The sequence below is a fragment of the Neolamprologus multifasciatus genome, chromosome 17 (genome assembly GCF_963576455.1).
Source record: "Neolamprologus multifasciatus chromosome 17, fNeoMul1.2, whole genome shotgun sequence".
NCBI lineage: Eukaryota > Metazoa > Chordata > Actinopteri > Cichliformes > Cichlidae > Neolamprologus > Neolamprologus multifasciatus.
The window spans coordinates 14,067,702-14,092,573 of NC_140455.1; the positions used below are offsets into that span (position 1 = coordinate 14,067,702).

The 24,872-nt window shown below is 39.2% G+C and overlaps 1 protein-coding gene across 6 annotated transcripts in view; it reads left to right on the forward strand.

The window, feature by feature from the left end:
* pik3r3b (phosphoinositide-3-kinase, regulatory subunit 3b (gamma)) overlaps positions 1–18,706 on the forward strand; it is a 192,496-nt gene extending 173,790 nt beyond the window's left edge. For all 6 annotated transcript variants that reach the window (XM_085138343.1, XM_085138339.1, XM_085138342.1 and 3 more), the window contains 8 exons: positions 4,209–4,344; positions 5,399–5,497; positions 7,781–7,961; positions 8,452–8,577; positions 8,698–9,017; positions 9,570–9,644; positions 9,778–9,948; positions 11,243–18,706. In XM_085138343.1, coding sequence (XP_084994469.1) covers positions 4,209–4,344; positions 5,399–5,497; positions 7,781–7,961; positions 8,452–8,577; positions 8,698–9,017; positions 9,570–9,644; positions 9,778–9,948; positions 11,243–11,441 — 1,307 coding nt within the window. In that variant the 3' untranslated portion in view covers positions 11,442–18,706. The remainder of the gene's footprint in view (positions 1–4,208; positions 4,345–5,398; positions 5,498–7,780; positions 7,962–8,451; positions 8,578–8,697; positions 9,018–9,569; positions 9,645–9,777; positions 9,949–11,242) is intronic.
* Positions 18,707–24,872: the final 6,166 nt, after the last annotated feature.

Consider the following 24,872-nt stretch of genomic DNA (forward strand, 5'->3'; position numbering starts at 1 on the left):
GTAGGCTGTGCATTAATTCCATTGTCGTGTATGAATTCCTGTGTCGTTACACATCTTTCAAACCTCAATTTTGCTGCTCTGTTTCCCTGATCAGCTGGCGTGTGCACTCCTGAACATGTCCCAAGACCCATGTTCTCTGAGTTCTCTTTGTCTCAAGTGAATTTATCATGTGTCTGTCCACTCTGACAGTTATTGTTTAGGAGAGCTGCAGGCTTCTGTCAGCATGCATAATGACAACTGATATGGAAGTGTCTGTGCATATGTGACTGTGTGAGCACTGGTCCTTTGTTTGGTGAGGGGGAGGCTGCACCTACGGTCCCCTTTGTTCACCGTCCCTCTGGCTTCCTCTCAGGGACCTATGCAGTAGTTGTGACTAAGGGCTCAGCAGTTTCCGTTATATTGGTCATATTTTTTTAAGTCATGTTTTTTGCAGTTTTGAATGTTTTCCAAATATGTCCATGTGGTTAAGACTGTTCTCCGATTAGTATCATTCTTGTTTATTTAGGACATAAGATCACATTTCCCACAAATTCTGATCATTGTCAGAAGGTTTGGATTTTCTACAGGTCTCTGGTCTTAATTGTTCTTATAGAACTTTGCAATCTGGAGCTTGTGTACTGCTTATTTTCTGTTGTGTCCATTGTCATAAGAAACTACCAATGAGAGACTTAAAGGTGCAGAATTTTTTTTAGTCATTAATTTGGTAGAAATGCATTTTGTAGTAGGTCTATTAAGACAGAAATTCGATTATCTCATTATAACTTCAGTGTTTGAGGTGTTCAAGTAACATATGCAAAGTGGACACACGTAATGAAGTCAAGAAAAGACTCATTTTATTGGTAATGAGATTGCCTAACTGCAGCTGTGGTGATCCTTCTGTGTGTGGTCCACAACTGCAAGCACACATAGACTCTGATTTTCATGCTTTTTAAAATCAGTTACTTTTTTTCTGTTTTTGCAAACTATTTCACTTGTGCATGTGTTTTTCAATGTAAACATAACATGAATTTCTACCCCATCTATCCTTGGAAGTGCACACGTGTAGCATTAGTCTGTAAAGTGCTGACTGAGGGGAACAGTGCAGCTGCAGGACGACAGTTTTGGCAACACTAACCGACTGCCATGGTGACATGAGAGAGAGGAGGGAGAAGAGTTGAATAGTCAGTGAGAAGGGAACAAAGAACAGGAGAGGAAGAGAGGCTACCAGTCTCTATTTAAGTGGTCTTACAATAAAGAGTGAAGAAAAAGTTTGTAGGATGTAAACTGTTCCTACTTTTTTTTGGTCTTTGAAATGTAGCGTGTTAGTTGAAGTGTGGTTGTAGTCCTGCAATGTGCCAGCAGCAACCTTATTGTGGAATAGTAGTGACACAGCACCAGTCGAACCTAAGGACAAAAGTTACCTATGTAGTATTTAGCATAAACATTTTAACTATAGATTGCTTAAAAATAACAGAAATAACTTGTAACAATGTAACCATTTGCTGTTGTGAGTGTTAGCCTTCAACGGACAGTGAGTGGTGATGTGCACGTGCACACAGAAGTCCAGGTTTTATTCAGCCCTTCCTCACACTCAAGCGTCTGTCTCTGCTGTCCGTGCGTGCATGTCTTGAGGTAATTTGTGAGGCCACAGTGTTCCTAAATGCTGCTGACTCTGGCACGTGAGCACTCTGCCAGAGGAGCCCACTCCATTTCAGTACATTCATCAGGTTACTTTCTGTTTTTAAATGACACCTCCCACATCAGTACTCTGTTGAGAGCGAGAGAGAGATAGCACACTGCTGGTCCTTAAATTGTGTCCAGATGTGCTTGGATACTTGAAAACTTTTGCATGTGTTTGTTTGTTTTTCGTATTATGTGTCATAGTCAGGTTAACTCTGTTTAGCACGCAGCATGGCACCAAACAGGTTTTTACAATATGTGCTGGTTTATAACATCAGTGTTCAAAAACCAAAAGCTCTGAAACTACCATCAATCCCGTTTGACTGACTGGTCAGTGTATGAGTAGACTGTCATACTGTTTTACTTGACTTGAGGTGAAATGTTTTCTATATAATACATTTTTTCACACTTAGCAATCAAATAGAGATTTGAATCCCAGTCTTGCATAGAAGTTGCATGATAGCCCCATAAATTGCAACACAGAAGTTGAAGCAGACTCAGTAATGTTAACCTTTATTTCATGCATTCAGTCTTTGTTTATTTTTTTGTTAGACTGCATAGTATTTCACAAAATCAGTTAAATATATTTACTTTTCTTCAGTTTGTATTTCCATTTGATGCTTACATTTGTTTAATGACTAAACCTTGTGAAACATTATAGATTGATCCCGTTGACCAAAGGCACTCCTGTTATGTTAGTTTTACTCAAACTGAACTAAGCTCTTTAAGTGACGTAAAAGTGAACATTTATGGGGGTGGCTGTAGCTCCTGAGGCAGAGCAGGCCATCTACTGATCGAAAGGTTGGTGATTCGATCCCTGGCTCCCCCAGTCAGCATATGTTGGGCAAGACACTAACCCCAAGTTGGTCTCCAATGCATCCATCAGAGTATGAATGTGCGTGAATGGGTGATTGTGACATGTTGTATAAAAGGCTTTGAGAGCTCTGGGAAAGTAGAAAAGTAAAAAATGTATAAGAATCAGTCCATTTATAAAGAAGCACTTAATAACAGGACAACAACCTATTTTTATAGCAAAACCTTTAAGTTATGGGTTTATACAGCTTGATCTTCATAACCGTTGAAAACCAAAACACATTGGGAAGAATGCAAGTCAGAGTTTCTGTTAGAGTTCTCAGTCAAATTTAACACTCTTATGATGCAATGACGATGGCTACAAACAAACGAGCGGAAGGTCCAGAGTTCCCCATTACAAACCTAACAGGAGAATGAATTTAATGACAGGAGAAGATATGAAAACATGAGGGTTTCCACATTTAACAAACCTCAGCATTCCTGCTGAGCCCCGGGAACACTCACGTGAAAGTTGACCTGCGTGTGTGGTTTCTGACATAAGGCATAATTACTATGATATATGGGCTCTTCACTTGTGATTAATAACCATACAGTCACCAGCTGCACTGCTACAGTGTTTATGTGGTGTGGTTATGAGTACAGTTCCTGTGGATCATCTGCATAAAAAGAATGTGTGCATATTAAGGATTTCATCAAAAATTCGTTGTGAATCTGGTGACTTTTGAACGTGGCGATGTAGGAATTTCAAATTGATACCATTGGTGGATCTTCTACAAATATCAGCTGAGTTTGAATCTCACAGGTCAAGTTTTTGGAAAATCTTATGAATGCAATAACTCGAACACAGTGATGTCAGATTTTGAAATTGATACAATAGGTGTGTCTACTAGGGCTACGTTCACACTGCAGGTCTTAATGCTCAATTTCGATTTTTGGATCAAATCCGATTTTTCTGTCTGCTTGTTCACACTACAAATAAAATGTGACAGCAAACGCGCTCTAGTGTGAACCCTCAAAGCGGCCCGCATGCGCAAAAGAAGACGTCACACACACAGTATTGTTTGACTGATGGCCCTTAATATAAAGACTTCGGATTTTACGTTTCCCAATTTTGCTTTAAGTTATAAAGTTATTTTGTTATTTACATATGGCCTAATAATTATCCTTATTGCTGTTTTAGAGGAGCGGTGCTTCAAAGGATAGTTGGAAATGTCTGTCAGAATCTGCAGATTATACAGTACAAATAAAATGTTCACGTTTCTCCAACGTTGTCTTTCCAACAGTTTCACTAACATCTACACTGAATGGCCAGGAAGTGTTCACGATGTCTTCTCCGGCGCTGATAATTGGCGTCTGTCTTGTGTTAATGCGACATAACCGTTCAAACAGCAGTCGCTTTCTAAAACATCAGATATGTATCTGATTCAGTACTACATACGAAAGTGACCCAGATCGGATTTGAAAATATCGGATTTGTGCCGTTCACACTGTTATACCATGATCGGATATGGGTCACATAGGGTCAAAAAAAGTCGGATTTGATGCGATTTTGCCTGCAGTGTGAACGTAGCCTAGAAGGCTGCGAGGTACCATACATTTTTGTGTATGGTTGTGCAAAGTAGTATTTCTAAATACCATCAGCTGTAGACTGATGGTACTGTATGCAAATATCATGTACATATGAACTGTTATACACACAGTAATTGTAATACTTGTCTGTTTTGTTTTTTTCCTAGCCCTTCCTCCAAAGCCAACCAAGCCTCAGCAGCCCTCCTCGGTCGCAATGGCAGGGGGCAGCAGCAATGTCGCCAAGGATGGAGGAGCGGGAGGCTCCTTACAAGAGGCCGAATGGTACTGGGGTGACATATCCAGGTAGCAAACACTGTGTTACTGACAGAAAAATCAGTGAGAGTTTAACAGTGACATTGTTAGGTTACATGAAATGCAGACGTGGGAGGCTTGGCTCCTCCCCCAGCAACACAAGACCTGCACTGACAGAAACTAAAGGCTGTTCTATGTGCAGACATGGTCAGCACATATAAGACATCTTAAAAAAGCAAATATGGGTATTATCAGTGCTTTACCTGTTGTCAGACCACAAAATAATAGGAGTTATAGTTGTGCCACAGCTGGTCAGTTGTCTGACATTGATGTTTGTTTGGTTCTAAGCTACCAACGTGTTTCAGAGTCTCAAAATGACCAGTAACACTTATTTTTCATTAGGGTAAATATTATATTTGTCATTGTTGTCTGATGGCTTTGAAATGAGCATGTCCTGTTTAGCATGTTGTTTAGCATCAATTAAATCTTCAGAGTATCAGGTTATTATTCTTTGTTAGATATCACAGCACTGTCTGTCCATCTATGCTGCAGGAGAACTTTGACAGTGAGCTTAAAGTCTATAGCGACAGTAGGGGCAGTGCTCCACCAGAGTTTTTTTATATGCTTTATGTTATACACCATCATATTAGTAAACTATATAGTGTAATTCTATGTTTCTTTGGTTTGTTTGTTTGTTTTATATGTCAATATATTTTGAAACTTTGATATACTCTAACCACCAGAGATAACTGACAAGTTTATTTCTCAGCTCGGTAAATTGTCTTTACTGTTAAGGTCACTGCTTTACTTTAAGTGCAGGTTAGCTGTTCCACAAACAGTGATAACCACACCTACAGTGCAGACAGTCAGTCTGCCACTCACGTACTTATCCTCAGCTGAGACACTGCTGGCTAGGATCACCCCTCCCTGCACTGCTAATTGACGGATTGTTTACTTTGAGGTGTGTGGTTATAAAGAAAGTTCTACTCGCCTGCCACTGATGATTGAAGGCAGACTTTTCCAAATGAACACCATCTGTGCATGGATCACTCAACCAAGTCAAACACCCTTTTTTTTTCTTCCTCTGTTTCTCTTTTGTCTTCAGGGAGGAGGTGAATGATAAGCTCAGAGACATGCCTGATGGGACTTTCCTGGTTCGGGACGCGTCTACTAAGATGCAAGGCGACTACACGCTAACGCTAAGGTAAGGCCACTGCACACAGACCTTTATGTCTATATCAGAGCATCTGAATGATGTGTTTTAAACCACACAAGGATTTCTACAAACTTGAGAGTAGTGCAGCACTTCTGATCCACTTTAATGCTGTTATCCTTTAGTTAACTGCAAGAATGTAGACTTGAGGTGATTCCTATAAGTGCTTTGTAGATAATAAAGAATAATAGTGTTGCCTGCCTTCTGGACATATTTTAAACTCGTATTGCCATAGTCAGAGCATGCTGCTGTTATTATTATTTTGTTTTTTGTTGTTTTCTAGCATTGCATAGTAATAGTGGACAATTTTAGGTTTGTTTGTTTTGGGGTTTTTTTGGGGGGGGGGGTCATACACTGTTCAAAAAATGAAAGGAACGCTCTTTAATCAGAGTATAAGGTCAAGGCAGTTAAGCTTCTGGGAATTTGATTTGGTCATTTAAGTAGCAGAGGGGGTTGTTTGTCAATTTCACCTGCTTTGATTTGAATGAAATTAACTACAGGGGCAATAGAGGGGCAACAATGAGAAAATGCCCAAAAAGAAGAATGGTTTTATAGGCATATTTTCCCACCTCATCTTTTCTAATCGTTGTTTTTGTTTGGCTAGTGTCAGTGTGACTACTGGTAGCATGAGATGATACCAAGTCCCCTATAGAGGGTTAAGGTTAGAGTCCAACTCCTCCAGGATGACACATCAATGTGTACAATTGCTAGGTGTGCTGTCTCTCCCAACATCTCAAGAGCATGGAGGACATTAGTGTGAATGTCTCTGGCCAAACAATCAGAAATGGACTTCACTGCTTGGCACCGTGGAGTCTGAGCTGGGCTTTTCATAGATAAGAGCAGGTTCACCCTGAGTGACTGTAACATCAGCATGACTAGTTTAGTGGTGGGTCAGTGATGGTCTGAAGAGCCAAACCTAAGGAGAGATTGACAGACCTCCACTGGGTGGGCAACAGCACACTGAGTGCCGTTTGGCATCAGGATGAAATCCTCGGACCGCTCGTCCAAGCCCCCAGGACCCTATGCTGGTACAGTGGGTCCTGGGATCCTCCTGGTGCTGGACAATGCCCAGCCTCATGTGGCAAGAGCTTGGTGGCAATTCCTGAAGGATATCATTCAATTCAGTTTTAGTTATATAGGACGAAACCACAACAGTAGCCACCTGAAGTCATTTTATAGGATGAAGGAATCGATACCATAGTCATGCTTGCCTGACCTAAATCCAGCGTGGCTGGGTTGCACCTCAGACTGTCCAGGAGCTTAATGATGCCCTGCTCCAGATCTGGGAGGAGAGTTCCCATCCAACACCATCTGTCAACTCATTTCGGAGCATGCCCCGATGTTATCAGGCATGCATACAAGCACGTGGAAGCCATAAAAACTGGGTATCATTTTTAGTTGCTGCAAAAAAACTGACTTGCTGACTGCGTTATTTTGTTACTTTCATCCTCTGAAAGCTGAGAATTTTCATTTTCATCAAAGTGCGTGGTATCCTTTTGTTCCCAGCAGATTACCCAGCCTATAACAGTATAGAAATTAGCATTTTTTTTCCCCGCACTGAGATCTGATGTGTTTTGATGGAATAGAATACATGCTTAAAATGAATTCTCTTCTACCTCTGTGTATTTTTTGTTTTGTTTTGTTTTGTTTCACTGTGTGTCCCTTGATAACTCAGACTGAACGTAATCTTAATGACTAGTTCATCTTCTGACTTTCAGACAGAAATGAATAAAACCTGTTAATGATGTCAACTGACAGCAGAACAATTCAGTACACTACCATAGGATAAGTATGTTTGTTTAGGAAATACATTTTTAACTTGAATTATTTAGTATAATTCTCTGTTTAGACTTTGTATGATTATTTCTTTTCAAACCTGGTGGCATATTTTAGCCTTGTTTCAGTTCTACCTTCTTTCTGCTTTTTTTTGTTTGCTTGTTTGCTTGTTTGTTTGTTTGTTTTTGTTAGGGGCAGGGTGGCAGGAAATATGAAGCCATTCTCTGATGCATAGTTTAGCAAAGAGTGTTTGGTGGCTAAGATGTGATTTATTTATTTTTTCTTCTTCTTCATTAACCTCACACGGGCAGGTCAGGAAAAACCAAAGATCCCGCCTTGGAGTCATACCATGCCCAGGTGTTATAGAAGCTATGGTGTATAAATATTTGTACACCACATCTTCAAATGTTTGAAGACGTGTATATAAATTGACAACCTGTCTGTTTTAGAATGCACTGCCTGTCTCTTTAAGCCTTTGTTTGTTATTCTGTTATTCAGGAAAGGGGGCAATAACAAGCTGATAAAGATCTACCACAGAGATGGGAAGTACGGCTTCTCTGACCCCCTGACTTTCAGCTCAGTGGTGGAGCTCATCAGCCATTACAGACATGAGTCACTGGCTCAATACAACACCAAGCTGGATGTCAAGCTCATGTACCCCATCTCCCGCTTCCAGCAGGTACACTCCCTCCTCATAATCTTTTGATAGTTTTTCTAACAGTATCCTCTTGAACACCACCAACAAGCTTCCCTCTATACCCAATGACCGGCTCTTAGTGTTTCCACTTTAAACTGCAGCAGCAGCTACATGATACCTGCTCGCTGAAATGTTGCCCTTTCGGCCGGCTCCTATGACATACTCAATTGCACGCACCAGTGATGAAAGGGCAGGTTTAGCCAGTCATTACTCAGAACCATGCAAGATTAGCCAGAATGCACAGCTGGGCTTACACCTGGGGCATTGTGGGTGGTTTATTAACGAGCCTGTTCAGGAGTCACCCTCAGTAAGGAAAACGGGGCTAATGGGAATAAGTGTGTGTGCGTGCATTTTTGTTTTTTCTTTTGGCCTTTTATTACAAATGGCTTTTGATTTTACTCTCCAGCTTTTTCCTTGTCAGTTTCTGAAAATCACTCTGTCTCTAATGCTCCTTTCTCCGACTGACTCTCAGGACCAGCTGGTGAAGGAGGACAACATTGATGCAGTGGGGAAGAAGTTGCAGGAATACCACAATCAGTACCAGGAGAAAAGCAAAGAATATGACAGACTATATGAAGAGTACACCAAGACATCACAGGTATATTCATACTCATGTCTAACAAATGCGTTGTTTTTTTTGCATGTCTGTTTTTTGTTTGTTTGTTTGTTTGTTTTTTGGGGCTTTTTTTGTGTGTCAACTATTCATCTTGTCCTGCAGGAGATCCAGATGAAGCGAACAGCTATTGAAGCCTTCAATGAAACCATCAAGATTTTCGAGGAGCAATGCCACACGCAGGAGCGCTACAGCAAGGACTACATTGAGCGTTTTAGGCGTGAGAGCAATGATAAAGAGATTGAGCGCATCATGATGAACTATGAAAAGCTTAAATCTCGCCTCGGAGAGATCCACGACAGCAAGGTGCGGCTGGAGCAGGACCTAAAGACGCAAGCCATGGACAACCGGGAGACAGACAAAAAGATGAACAGCCTAAAGCCTGATCTCATACAGCTCCGCAAAATCAGGGATCAGTATCTAGTGTAAGCATACAAAGACGAGAGAAAAACACGAGCAATGGCATTAGTACAGAAAGCAGGTCAAAGCAGGTCAGCATTAAAAACCTACTGACCTGGAACAGGATCCTGGTTTTCATGTGTTTATATTGTTCATGCTGTACATCTGTGGGGTAGCTACACACACTTGAAAGTCAAATGGGGAGTTATTAGATGTGGTCAAAAAAACTCAAACATCAGTGGAATCATTTCCGATGAAATAATTGTTTTTTATTGATTGTCATATGGACATCAAAGAAAATCTGACTCATCATAGTTCTAGAGCCAAAAGCACATCAAGTGGCTTAATCAGAAACTTGCTTTAGTTTAGGGAAGGTCCAGTTCAACTCGATATCAGAGTGCCTGCTTTATTTCCAGGAACAAGTTAAGCAGTGTTTCAGCAGAACATCCCAAATTATTCTGTGAGGACATTTGCCAATTTCAGTCTTGTGCCGGTTCACTCTAACATAAACAAATTTCAAAGTTTCAAACCGATTCCTAGCAGTAACAATGCTTCTGTCTCTCTCTACTTCTCTTTAGCTGGCTCAATCATAAAGGAGTTCGTCAGAAACGAATTAATGATTGGCTGGGAATCAAGAACGAGAACACAGACGAGTGAGTCTCTACTTGCTTTGCTGCAACCCAAACACTGTTACTTTACTTACTTAGAGCAACTGTTAATTTAAATAGCAGAAATATTATTTCTTTGGTGCAATTTCTCAATGTATTGCATATGTATTGGTTGCAGAGGTTACTTTGTGAGTGAGGAAGATGAGAACTTGCCTCACTATGATGAGAAGAACTGGTTTGTGGGGGATCTGAACAGGACACAGGCAGAGGAGCTGCTCCTGGGGAAGCCAGATGGAGCTTTTCTTATCCGAGAAAGCAGCAAAAAAGGGTGCTATGCCTGCTCTGTAGTGTGAGTACATGCAACACATGACTGAAGTGATGTGCGTCTTACTTTACATACCCATACTTTATGAAGTCAAGAGTGACATTTTTGTCCTCCTTGTTTGTACACAAGGACAAAATGTTGGGACACCTTTCAAAATATTGCACATCGAGACAAACACCAGTGCCAACAACAGCATTAAGCATTTGTATTATATACATAAAAAGTTGTTAAAATAGAATCGAAGTTACAATAAAGCTACAACTTTTAATTTTATTTACTCTCAGGCTTTTCAATAGCACCATGCTTTTGCAGTACATTTTTAAGACACGAAATATTTGAATGCTTCAGAAAAGAAGCTGATTATTTTATTGAAGATGATGATAGGGCTTTTTTAAGTCTGCGGCACACTGTGATTCACAGTGTGCGTTTGAGGGAACCGAAAAAACATTTTTGGACACAAAACTGTGGTAGAGGTGGGCGATATGAGGAAAATGTAATGCACAATATTTTTTAGCTATATTGCGATACACAATATACATTGTGATATGTCTTGACCCCCATTGGTACTGTGGGCAAAGTGTGCCGCGTAGAAAATCTTCCAGTTCAGACAGGGGGTTAATGATGCATTCACAGCATGTGGGAGGGAAAAAAACTCAGTGATTTACATGCTGATTGCTTTCTATTTCCATGGCAACCTATAGTCGATGGTTACAATAAAGCCACTTATATGTCCATGTCTATATATTTAGACTGAACCCAATAACATGGTAGCTTTGTAAAAGTCAGTTTAAAAGCATGCTATAACAAGATAATAGAAGAGCCAGAGGCAGGAGGATGTTAAAGTACAAAATATGTTTTAAAATGCAGAGTTTTGATCTTCTAAAGTAGTGTTGTTGTTAGCTGTTGTCTTCCCCCAACCCAAACTTTTGTTAAATACTGAGTGAACTCTGAGAGCAGGAAGGTTTGATTCCAAAATGTTTATTTTTCTTAACGCCAGTATTGAATAAGATGCTTCCTCTTGGGAAGTAGTAGTTTGAGAGAATTAATGAAAAAGGTCATTTTTCACGGAACCAACAAGTCCACTGACTCAAAACTCTTAAATCACCACACTAAATTAACATTTGAAAAAATACTGAATGTAACCAAAATAATAAAACGATATGATTTCCATGTTTTTTTTTTATCCCTGGGAGTTTACTTTAGTAGTAGAACAAAGCTAGCTGGAAGAAACTGAAAATGCAGAAAGAAAGCATTGAATGACAAATTTTTAACCTTAAAACAGTCTTAACTAAAGTACCTCTCCTGTGTGTCTCCTAAGTGTGGAAGGGGAGGTGAAGCACTGTGTCATCTACAGTACACCACGTGGCTTTGGCTTTGCTGAGCCATACAACCTCTACAGCAGCCTGAAGGACCTGGTGCTCCACTACCACCAGACTTCCCTGGTGCAGCACAATGACTCACTCAATGTGCGCCTTGCCTACCCTGTCTACGCACAGATGCCCTCTGGACGAAGATGAACCCCAACCAACGATGCTAAACAACTACCCCCAGAAGGACAACACATTTTACCGTCTTCAGGATAAAGGAGAAAAGGGAGTGTTATGAAGCTTAATGGGTGGTGGTGGTATTGGTTGAATTACAAAACAACCCTGTGTCCAGACCTGATGAACATCGATACAATTTTAACATTTGCTGCAACACACACATCAGCCACCTTGGAGTTATATATTTTTACAAGAACAATTTTGGAGGGCATTCTTTCTAAAGACTGCTTGATTTGCACAAGGAAGTTTTAAATGTTTGTGAATGTGAAAACAAAAGTGACCGAAGGAAGGAAATGGAGTAGGAGACGTCAGAGTTTCAGGTTGATCCCGCTGCTACCTAAACTCCAGCTCAGACTTTATACCAGAAACTCTAAAGTACAAGAATGACAACAAAACATTCCCATCAGACTTTTTCTGTGTTCCCATCATTTTTTCCTCCCTTTTCTTTTCATCAGATGGTGTAACTTTGAAATATATTTTTGGAGATTTTTTTTGTAAGAGGTTTCCTTTTTGTTTTCACTTACTTTGAAATGATGTCAAGTGTCTGTTCTCTGTCCCTCTCCATACAAAAAGATAAAACGATGTAGCATAAAAGACAAAGCACTAGGTGTTATAGAGAGAGTAGACTGCTGCTGCTGAGGGATCTGGGGGGAGGGAGGTGCACAAGTGACACAGAAGTTTTTTGTTTTGTTTTATTTTTTGTCTCAAAGACTGAAGCCTTGCTTGTATAGACTAATTATTTTGTTTTTATTGTTGTTGTTTTTAACATTGCTTTTTATTATAGTCCTGTGAAAAAGTATTTATGCCACCCTGGGCAATATGTCACACGTCACACTTAAATGTTTCAGATTATCAAACAAATATTACTAAATATCCAAGTAAGTGCAAAATGAAGTTCATTTATTAAAGGAAAACAATTATAACCTACACGTCTCTATGTAAAAGAGAAAAGGAATTGCCCTCCACCCTTGATAATTCATGAGTTTACTGCCAGATATGGAAGTTGTGAATTAAAGTATATTAGAAAAAATAAAAGCAAGACATCATGCTACGATCTAAAGGAACTTGAACAGATGAAAAACAAAGTCATTGACGTCTGTCTGTCTGGAAAGGGCTACAAAGATATTTCTAAGGGAATCCAGCGAACCATGGCGAAAGGTTGGAATAGTGAACCTTCTCATGAGTAGCCATCCTGCCAAAATTACTCCAAGAGCACATCAACGACTTATTCAGGGGTTCATAAAAAAACTGCATGTAAAGAACTACAGACGTCACTTGCCTCAGTTCAGGTCAGCATGCATGATTCACCAATAAGACAGGACAAAAATGGCATCTATGGGCATGATCCAGACCAGGAAGGTTTGGATAGCTGCTTTTTGTCCTTAAAAACTGAAATATTTTAGAACCTGAATTTTGTATTTCCTCAGGCTGTCCTTATCTAAGATTAAAACTAGAGGCTCTGAAACATGAAAGCGTGACAAATGTGTTTGAAAGAAGAAAAAAAATCAGGAATGGGAAGAATACTTTTTCACACCACAGTATGTGTAAATGCTAACAAATCACAACCAGAGACCAAAGTTGGTGTGAAGGGGGAGGATAAAGCATCTGTTGGGTTTTTCTTTCTTTATTTAATTTTCCCATCTTTGGTGAATGCAAATGTGTGAAGATAAGCAATGATGTGTTTAAGGCCACACATAAAAATGAGTTTCAGGCCCTGTGCTTTAGCGACAAATATACTTTTTTTTTTTTATAAACCAAAGGGTACATGAACCCCACAACCTTCAAAGCACTCAAACAAGCTCCATTTGTAATCTCAGCGCTAACAAAGTTTTGGCTGTGTACGCCAAAGTGGATGAGTCAAAGGAGGTGTAATTGGCAGCTAAAGCTACATGGCATCTTTTGGCTAATTTCAAACCCCCAAAAATTTCTTTCTCCTGAGACAAACTGATAGCTGAAATTAATGGAAACGTTTTTGCTTAGTTTCCTCCAAGCTCTTTCTTCTTTTTTTCATGCATCAGTATAAAGGTTAACCGAAATCATCCGGCCTAGCTGCTTACAAACTGTGATAATGGTGACACCAAATCTACAGCACATTAGTGTGAATTTACCCTATGCAAAAATGATTTCATTTGCATTACCTGTCATAAATTTGTGCCAATTTGCTTCTTTGATTTTATCTTTCTATATAATTGGGACGTGAAAATTTCACTTTGAATTTGGTCTGGAGAAAGCATAAGGCACATTAAGATAAACTGGTAAAGGGTTCCTTTTCCAGCCTTTGAAAGGCTAAGCTTGGTGTAAAATGTTGCCATAAAAGCCGAAACCCATTTTATGTGTGGTTTAAACAAAGAAAAGAGCTAATGCAATGTGACTGCAGGCTGAAAAACTGGGGTGTTTTTGTTTGAACGCCTTCAGAAAAAATAAGCTTTTACTAAATGTTTATGTATAAGGAGCACAGGCACACAAAGTCCATGTCCTGAGCTGAAGATACAGGCTTTAGAAGAAAATCTGAAAACTTGAAAGAACGTGCAATCTAGCTTTGTGTTTAATGTAGTTCAGCAGTTAGTGTGAGATGCACTAAAGTTGGAGATAATCACAGTTAAGCTGTTGGAGTGAAATTCCCTTTCTGTCTGATTGCTGATAGTGTTTGGCTTTTATTTGACATGCTCTCTGCGTGACTTTCTAACCAGTGGATCCATTTTCTGTCAACGACTCGATAAAAAGAAAAATATCTTCAAACACTGAGGAGAGCTACAATACACGACCAAGTTAGATTCTATTCCCCCCAGAAAATGAGTACACGGCACAGTAAAGCATCTTCTCATAGTGATCAAGTTGACTTATCGCTGCCTGACTGATAATATGGAGCTTTTAAAAGGTCGTAATGAAATCAAAGGTTAAGAGAACGCTTAAGAAAAAGCAGAGATGTGATTCTCAACTCACTCTAATCCTCTTCTTAAAACTAATCACCCTGGTTAGGCATTAGCCTTTTTTTTTAAACTGGAAAGAGCATCTAATAAAAAAAAAGACTGGTTGCAAAGTTAGACAAAGCACCCCTCTCTCTTATTGTCATCTTTAAGATTTTCCCAGTTTTGATAAGCTTGGCCACAAACACACAGAGAGAAAGTGTCCAGTTTTAGAAAGAGTGCTATTGTTTGGAAAATGCAAAGGAATTACTGTGAAGAAATCATAAAGCCTTGTTTGTGCCCACTGTGTGTTTATCTCCAGTCATCTCTATGTCTTCTACAACGTATTGGAGTCTGCTCACTGTTATGTACCATAACCCTCCCTCCATTACAGCCCACTAGTCTGCTGACAATAGGTAGATGAACTGGGAGAAGTGAGGTTTGTGGAGCTGAAAGCCATGGGTAGTGAAAGTTTCTCTTTCTTCTTTGTAAACTACAGGATGAATCGGTTAAAATGTTTAAGTGTGGCAGTATTGAATCTAAATTGACCTGTTCTAAGGCTTATCAAGAAGGTGTAAACCTGCTTCAGTAAATCTCTTAAGACTGCAAGTCTGTTTAGTTTCCACACAAATTCACAAGTAGTCATAATATAATAAAATGGAAGTGTATATAGAACTCACTTCTCTAGATCTGTAGAAGTGTAGCTCAAAAGTTACACAAAAACTGGCTCAACTGCTAAATTGTATGTCATGTCTGACAGACCGCTTCAAAAAATTGGTGCCAAATTAACTTGATCTATCAGCCCAAGTTTTCCAGTTCAGTTAAGAATAGCAGCCATAAGTAGAAACCCAACGTAACTTTTGCAGCATGAAGAATTTGGGGAGATTAACTGTGTCCTGTTTCAGGGGCTTCTTGTAATATACAAGTTTTAAGACACTGCTGCAGTGGAAAGGAGTTTCTCAGGCTTATATGTGCGTTTCTGTAGATCTTTGGATTGTTGGGCTTCCAGTTCTATTGCAAACTATGTATTTTGCAGTTTTGCAACTGTATAAATTTAATGAGATTTTAGATTTTTTTTTTTTTTTGCATCTTATTGTTTTTGTTTGGTATCAATGTTTTTGTTTACTGTCCGTAAGTATACACAAGCTAATTTTCTAATCTTATTATGGCCATATTGTGAGAATTTACAATGACACTGTGGTGAATCATCTGCAAATGCTTTTGTGCAGAGGTGCAGGTTTAGCCTTCCCTTTTTTCAAATGAGCCTCTGAACTGGACACGGCCTCAGAGCTTTGCTTTCTTGGATTAAGTCACAGGTTATCTTTGCTTTTTCACGGGGTTTGTCAGTATAATCTTGAATGTACAGCGAGGTTGGTCCAGTGTGTTTTTGTTTGTTTTCTTAATCCGAAGCACCTCAGTCACGTTTATCTAAAATCAACACATACTATTGCTAACTCTCAAGGTGCTATCGAGAATGCAGGCCCATTTGATTCGGACGACTTTTTCGATCATAGTTTCTGGTCATTAACCCTCAGGTCTTTTTTCCAAGTTTACCGTAGAAGCTACCACACAACAAAGCCAGCGTTTTGAGGGGAAAAAATCAGGTTAAATCAGGGTTTTTGTGCATGGATACTTCAGTCACTCATCAATTAATGTAGGCCCATGACATTGACTTTTTAAAATGTCCTACCTTTAACAGTCTTGTACATCATCGGTTCCCATAATTAGATGCAGCATCATCACCAAATGGATGTCATGGTCTTTCTTTCCCCTCAGTCAACATACGGTCTAGATTTTTGTTTGTTTAGTTTTTTTCCCTGTTACCAGACTTTTGTGTTTTGCATAGGGAACTCAAACATCCCTAAGTCTATTACTTGAACTGTATTGCATTGCTCACTGTTGAATGTCTTTATATAAAATGATACATTTATTAAAGAAAAAATTTAAAAAGCAAATAGTTCCCTTTTGTTTTCTGGTGAGCAGGGATGAGGTTTGGAGTGTATGTACAGTATTTGTTACAGGCAAATGTAGAGCTACTTTGGGAGGGAAGAAGGTGCCATTTGAAACTTTTCTCAGATGTGTTTCGATTGTCCCATAGGGCTTGACTGAAATTGCACACATTTACTGGTGATGTCTGCGTATGCATCCAGAGTCACATTTACAGAGATGTCATATATATGATATATCTTTATATGTATATAGAGCTTAAAGGAGTAACAGTTTGAAGGGTTGTTTTAGTCGTCGTTTGAACATTCCCCCGACCCCACCCCACCCACCTACCCACCCTTCAAAACACATTAGCGCCAAAGATTTAAGTTCTTGATGTTTGTTGATGATTGGAAAATGAATGTTTCAGTAATAGAAACAATTTTTTATGTCCATTGAAATGATGGTATCACGACTCACAAAATAAAATCATAGTGTGAATGACCATCCCATACTGCTTGGTGAGATTGTTGGATTGTCCATCAGTTCAGTTCTTGTGAGTTGAAACGTGTCTTTTTGTTTGTTTGTTTTTGTGGCATATCAGGAAAGATCCATCTTTAGTCCGTGTTCATTGATCTTCCGATTGTAAATGAATCAAAATTATTGTAATCTGTGTTTGCCAGTTTATGAAGTTCAGTCTTGTTTGAAGGTTTGTTTTTCTTTATTTATTTGGAAAGTGTCCTGCAGAAATCCAGAACAAATGTTCCTAATGGAATGTCAGATTCAGACACAAGAAATTGATCCCAAAAAGACCGAACTCATGAAATTTACTTTTTACCACTACAAGCATTTGACTTAACTTAAGAGTGGAATGTCTTGTCTCGCTATAACCCCTCCCCCGGCCACCACCCAAATGGTTTTTTTTTAAACATCACAAATAATTAAATTATTTCTGCAGGATTGTTCTCACTTTTTGTATCACTAAACAATTACATGCAATATTCCCTTTTTTGTCAGTCAGGGGTTCACGATGGAGGAAAATGTATTTGTGCAGTTACAGACCCAAAGTACAGGCCTTTCTGTACACCTGGGGTTACAGTGACATCAGTTAGGAGGGTTAATGGGACAAACCAAAATATTGTCAAGTTTACTTTTAATGACTGTTTGGTTGAGTTTACTTCAGAAAACTCAGCATCAACTTATACAACTCCAGGGAACAGATTTTAAGATCACCTCTCAGAAAATGAAGGTACATTTTGATTCTAACAAAGGTGCAGGCTCAGTAACAAAAAGGAACAATAACTCCACTGTTACCTTTTTTCTGAGTGTTTATACTCACTATCATTGCAGGACTGTTAAAATAGCAACTGTCTGTTATTCCTCTACTACTGTTATTAATACCACTAGTACTGCTACTACTCATCTTTAAGCAGTTCTGCAAAGTTTTATTTGCAGCCAGGTTTTAATATGTTTTGTTCTTACAGAGGAGTTGTGTTGTCTTCTGACGAATGCTTATCTGATCACAGCACCCAGCACAGCTTTGGGGAGTATCAGTTTCTTTAAAAAGAAAAAAAAAACTTGAAAAAAACCGTTTAAAAAATCATTTTTAAAAAAAGGTTATACAACATCCCCTCCTCCCTTCTATGCCTTTTACCCCTTTTTGGCATACGTACAGATCCAGCATGCATATTTGGTACTATTGACTGTTTTCTCTTGTGTATAAAAGAAAAATGGTTTAAAAAGATGTCTTTAAAATCAAATGTTATTTGTCTGTTTATGGTGTATTGAGATCTGAATTTAATATAGCAAATTTAACATCACTGCTTACAGCTGTAACAAGTTATAGTCCTTTTGTGTTGGTTGTTTAATGGTATAACAAAACTGAGAAAGAGAACCAAAAATGTATGCCAACCATTGGTACATCACATGAATAAATAATAAGCTTTGAGTATTTTCAGTCCAAATTACGGCATTAACTATAGCCCAGTGTTCTTTTACAATAAATGATCAAAGATTTAAAACATCCAGTATGTGTCATTCATAAGAATTTTGCACAATAAACAATAAAAGAAAAAATGACAAAGTGCTGATTTACATAACAACAGAGAACCACAAACTTGTACCTTGACTGAATGAAATCTCTCCCATTCAGTTTTTTCGGTTGACTCAAGCTGGTCTCTTTCTCAGCGTTACCCTCAGCCATACCTGCTTTTGGCTTCTCTTGGTATTCTCTTTGAAATGGTTTTTGGTCCTTCACCATTACACTACTTTCTTGTGTCCGTTGGAAGAGTTTGACTGTTTATGAGCCATTTGTTTTATGAGCAAAAACCACGTATGATTATCAGTGGAGTTACAACATATTTGATTCTCTTGCAGAATAAAGGAAATATTTTGTTCACTTACAAATATGTGATTGTCTTTTTTGTAAATGCTTCCATCTCAGGGTGTACTCTCACTAGGTGGTTTGTAATGTGCCTGCGCATACCCCAAAATTCATTTGATTAGTGTGATCACTACATGCCATATCTAGTTCAGTTTGACCCTTGCACATAACACATGCAATGCGGCCAGTGTCGTTGCTAGTCATGGATTTGCAACCCTTACTCAATAATAGCTACCTCTGTAAAAGTTGTTTTAAGTAATTAAGACGGAGACACTTTTCCCAATATATCATCCAGATGATACCGCAGCCACCCGAGCCGGGTTGCCTAACAGTTCTTATTGGCTTCATCAGGTCATGGCATCCAGTTCAGAGAACACCTTGGTGTTCCCCCAGAAAAGCTGGAGGAGGTTGTCTATGGAGGAGGTCTGCGCTTCTCTCCTAAGGCTGCTGCCCCTGCAACCTCGCCTCAGAGAAGCTAAATAAAATAAATGGATGGATGCCATGTTGCTCCTCTGCCTAGGAAACCTACTCTGAAAAAGGACTAAACCTTCTCCAGCTTAAAAACTAATCAGTTACCGTTCTTTCCATAACTTTACACAGCATATCTTGGCCTGTAAGACCATGCAAGTAATCCAGCCTCCTCTGATTTTAGTGCTGGAATGAGTATTGCTTGCTTCTATGAACTGGGGAGAAATCTCTCTTTCCATATATTATTCATAAAAACCAATATTAAGTCCAACACTGGTTCAATTATAATCTCTTCAGATAATAATTATTAATGCCATGTTTTCCAGGGGCTGGCTTCCTTGCTTTTTTCAATAGCCCTTTTCAATTCTTCTAGCGATATTATAGTTTATATATGTGTTCTCTTAGTGTTTCTTTTCTTTTCCTTAGTTATTCCTCACCCATGTTAGCACCTCTGAAAGCAGATTAAAATTTATTGTTAAATAGTTTTGTACCCCCTAAGTATGGAATTGTGTGGACTACTCATAATTCACAAAGACTCTCTGACACCAGCTGGTGTTGGTTCTGCCCAGCAAAATAAACTTGCACACAGTGTTGAGGGTTTCCAGTTCTTTAATTATCATTTAGCCTTTCCAGGCTGTAACTGCCAGTGGTCTCTCATAGCTGAAGATGCACGCTCACTCACAGCGTGGATCTTCTCTCTTTCCCCAGCATGCTACTGAAATAGGGGAGGCATGAAAAGATTGTGGCTGCCAGTCGGGCTGGCCAGCCACCCCTAGTACTGCTCCCTGAACCCAGTGGACCACTCCTCCCCTGGTTCCACTACAACCCCCCCCCCCCACACACACACACACACACACACACAGACTATTGACTTGCTCAATATCCAGCAGCTTTTTTATTTTGATCAGGTCTGGATTTTCATACCCTAGGAACTCAAAATCTAGACAAATCTTAAGCCAAGGTTCTTCAATGACTCGTTAGCAGATCTTTAAATGCATCAATACATCTTTTAAATGCCTGTAAATTTGCAATCAAACTTTTGTATTCCATTGCAACAGGTAAAACAGAATCTGTCATCCTCATGGATTTCCAAGCCTGCAATTTCAGTGTATTCTTCACTTCTCTCTGTAAACCTCCTTCCCCTCCTCCCTCTCTCATGAATCTTCACTTTTCGCTTCATGAACTTGTGTAACTGCTCTGGACCTAGATTAATTCATTCAAGGAATCTTTCTGCAACATCAGCTACTACTTTGATTATATCTGTCCCGTTGGATTGATTTCAAGGAGCTGACACCACATCGACCATAAATGCAAAAAGAATAATTGAGTTTCTATGACTTGCTGAGCTGCCAGTGGCTGTGAAGAGGAGAAGAAGGGGGAGACATATCACACTACTTTCCCTGTTGCCTATTGCACTCCTTTAACTTTCCTCTGTTCATCTGCACATGTTATTGACTTTTAGGTTGAAGCTTTTCCTCTTGAACAGCTCATATTCTCTTGAGGAAGGCATATGGTTTCTTCCACAGTTACATCATCTAATTTCTTCGTAATCGCAATCAGGATAAAAAAAGGAAGAGTGCAGGAATAATTGGCAATTTCTGACTTTATATTTCACCTTTTAAAAGCTGTTTACCTTCCCTCCCACTGCACAAAGTCACATAGGAGTAGCATCTTTTAGGTGCAGTTTTTTTCTTTGTTGAGAAAAAGGACAAAACTCCATCCCTGCATTGACTTCTGAGGATCAACACAATCACTGTTAAGAATAAGTACCTCCTGCCTCTGCTTTTGTCGGCCTTTGAGTTATTGCAAACTCGACCTCCGCAATGCCTGTCACTTGGTTCGCGTCCAAGAGGGAAACGAATGGAAAACAGCATTCAATACTCATCCGGGTCACTTCGAGTATCTTGTAATGCCTAACACCAACACTCCCGCAGTGTTTCAGGCAATGGTGAAGCATGTCCTAAGAGACTTTATTAACCACTTTGTGATTGTCTACCTGGACGACATTCTGTTTTTTTTCCAAAAGTCATGGTGATTGTGTGAAACAGGTCCGGCTCATCCTGCAAAGACTGCTAGAGAATCATCTGTTTGTAAAGAAGGAGAAATGAGAGTTCCCCGTGCAGACTGTAACACAGACTGTAAAAACGAGAAATTGATTTTCGTAACGCATAACTTTGTAACCTCAGGTTGGTAGCTTGATTTATTGGAGCCATTTAAGCTTACGTGTTTTGCTCACTTGACACTGTCACTGTGTGAGCCATAAAGCCTTTTTTTAAATTATTATTATTTTTTCAGTCAATAGTTCAACAGCCACTTCTGGAATCAGTTACCACTTTCACTTATGGAGACTAACACATTTCAATTCCATTTTTCATTTCAATTTTATTTATATAGAAACAAATCACAACAACATTTGCGAAGAGCAATTTGTATTGCAAGTTAAATACCGTAAAATAATATAAAGACAGTAAAAAAAAACCAATAATCATCAGATCGAGCATAACGTGACTCACTAGTGCAGGGGTCGGCAACCTGCGGCTCTGGAGCCGCATGCGGCTCTTTTGTCCTTATACTGCGGCTCCGGGTGGTTTGGGAAAATAAATTATTAGTATTTAGCTGAAGTGTATTTTATTTGTGTTTAGTTCTTTTTTTAACTTGTAGTTCTAAATTGGAAGATTATTGTGATTTTGAAATATAAAAATAAAATTATATTCTATCATTTTTTCACCGCTCAAAATAAGCGTCACACTCGCGGAAGCCGGTATACCCGCCGAAACGCCGTGCATTTATCGAGACTTTCGACCCCAGGTAGGCCAGTTATGGATCTTCAGATCCAAATTATGTCAGCAGCTCCACCATGAACTATGTTAAAACAAACACCGCTCACGCCTCACAGATGACAGCTTATAGTCCTGCGTAAAGATGAAAGCCCCGATTTGCAGATGCTGTGCGCAGAGGTTTGTGACCATAAGTCTTATTGTAAACATATCATGGCAGACCCGATGATGTTTGCAAGAACATGCTTTTCAGCATCTCTTTATTGACCACTTTTCACACACGGTTGCTGTACGCATACAGCCGGCTGTAGCTTTTCAGCTCAAAGCCCGACAACACAACAGCAGAGAGAGCACAGACTTTAAGGTGGCGAGGCATGATTGTGGATGCCGCTCTGGTGCGTCCACCTCCCCTGCAGCGGCGCTGCAGATCACGCCCCGCCACACACATTAACCAGGTAAAATACATATTTAGGCAGAATTTTGCAAATATCTATTTTTCCTTTTTTTTTTAGCAGCATAGTGCTTTTTTCCAATTACTTTTTAAAAGTCAGGTCAAGGCTCCAAAAGCCCAAAGGCGATATAAGGGTGGCGGCTCACAACAGTTTTTGTTTGCTGGATCACTTTAGTTCAGCTGGGTGTCTTTCCTTTTGTTATATTTCTTTAAGAGTTCAAATGTGTTAATTACGTAAATAAAATGTAATTTTCTCTGTAGCACTTCATGAATTTCATAAGCAACACAGCTTAGTTGCTCTGTGGATTCTTTTAAAAAGCAGTTAAAAACTTTTCTGTTCAAACAAGCCTTTTGTTCATCTACGTATTTTATATTCTTTACATTATTTACATTTGATCTTTTACATTGTGTATAATGTCTATTGATTGTATTGTTTATTTTAATATTTGTGTACAGCGCTTTGTGACTGCCTGTCTGTGAAAAGCGCTTAATAAATAAACTTTACTTACTTACTTTAGTTGTTCACACAAAGCATAAAAGTAAAAATCAATATATACAGTGTTATATTCATTTTAGATTTCAAAAAGTATTTGTGGCTCCCAGTGTTTTCTTTTGCGTGGAAACCGGGTCCAAGTGGCTCTTTGGGTGTTAAAGGTTGCAGACCCCTGCACTAGTGCTTCTCAGTGTGAAGTGGCTCCGATGTCTGTTTTCTATTTCAGCTGCAGTTTCCTGAGCAAAGCTGACCTTTCAATTTGTGTGAATCTTTCTCTGGAAAAATACTGAACAGTACAGTAGCAGAGTACATGTTGTCCTAAAAAAGCCAGTGACAATTTTATATCTATCCTACTATTAAGTATGTTATATTTAGCAACATTTGTATATGCCTTATTTGGAAGTACACCTTACATGGCTACCAACTGAGTTAAATAAGAGGTTCAGATTTGGTGATACACAGTCAAGAATACGTATTTATTGTCCTAATATAAAACTGCAAAACAAACATCTTATCTTATTTTTACAGGTACAACATTGTCACTGACTTCTTTTTTTTTTTTCTTTTTTTAAATTAATCAGTTATGGTTTATAATAGCAAGTGTGGCAACAGTCGCTATTTTCAAACTTTTTCCAGAATGTGACTAATTAGAGTGTGTGTTTATATTTGACTAAGGCAAATAGTCCTTGAGGTAGGTCGAGAGGTTGTAAGTAAATGACAGGATGTGTGGTCGGGCTGATTCATGAAATCTTAGTAACATTGGGAAAGAGAACTGACCCAGTCATCACCAACAATGCCCCTTCTGTTAACCACCACACACACAAACACACACCTGAATGGACGCCAGTGTACTGCAGAGGGGAGATGTGCACCATTGCACAACAAAGAGAGAGAGAGATAAATGCAGAATGAGCGAGAGGCAGAATAAATGCTTTTATATCTACTGGAAATTCTATTTTATGACAGAACAACAAACAACAGTCTTTTGCTGACGCACAGTGCTACACTGGTGAGCATTGTAAGCTGGTGCAACTCAAACAGAAGTTTTCTGCAGCATTTAAAGTGTGTTAACAGAACTTATGTTGAATACTTACATTACTGGTCAAAAGTTTTAGAAAATTCAAGTCCAATGAATAGCTTGTAAGTGGTGAACTGCCAGAGATTTAAAAAAGGTAAGGTTACCCAACACTGAAAAATAATGTAGATTTCAGAATTATACAAAAAGGCCTTTTTCAGGGAACACAAAATGGGTTAACAATTTAATTCTGTTCTGCCACAATGGAGGTTGGTCCAGTCTTGAAAGCTGGTGCTACTAATTCCTACAGGTGTTCTAACTTTTCTGGATTACTTACAGTCCCCTCTGTCTGCATAAAAGCAGTGTTGGAACACACTGTGGTACCATACCCTCGTGAGCATCAGTTGAACAGCATTGTACTGCAGAAAATAGTGTGTTGCTACAAAAATGGTGGGGAAAAGGCAATTAACAGTGCAAGAGAGATAGACCATCACAACAGCCAAGGTGTCAGTGAGTACAGTTTCCTTCACCATGAAAAGGCACTTTGAAACTGGGGCAAACTCTGACAGGAAAAGGTCTGGCAACCCAAAGCCACAGCTGAATCAGAAGACAAGTTTCTGAGAGTTAACATCTTGCATGATGGGCGGTCACAGGACAAGAGATTGAAACACAGCTTAATGGCCCTACACATGAGCACAGACACACACTGGACCTGTTTCTTTCATATGGTCTGCCTGTCACTAACCTGGAGATCTGTGACTGTGCACTCTCAGATCATATGCCTGCGTTATTCACTGTTGTTTTTACACATACTGCAGTTAAATCTCGTGGTGTTATTAACCCTTCCACTGACGCGCAGTTTCTGCTGCTTTTAAATCAGCTCTGTGACCTTTTTAACTTTGTTTCCTCTCATACAAAAGAGCTTAATTTCTGGTTTTATTCTTGCTGTCAAACCATCTTGGACTCTGTGGCTCGATTAAAAACC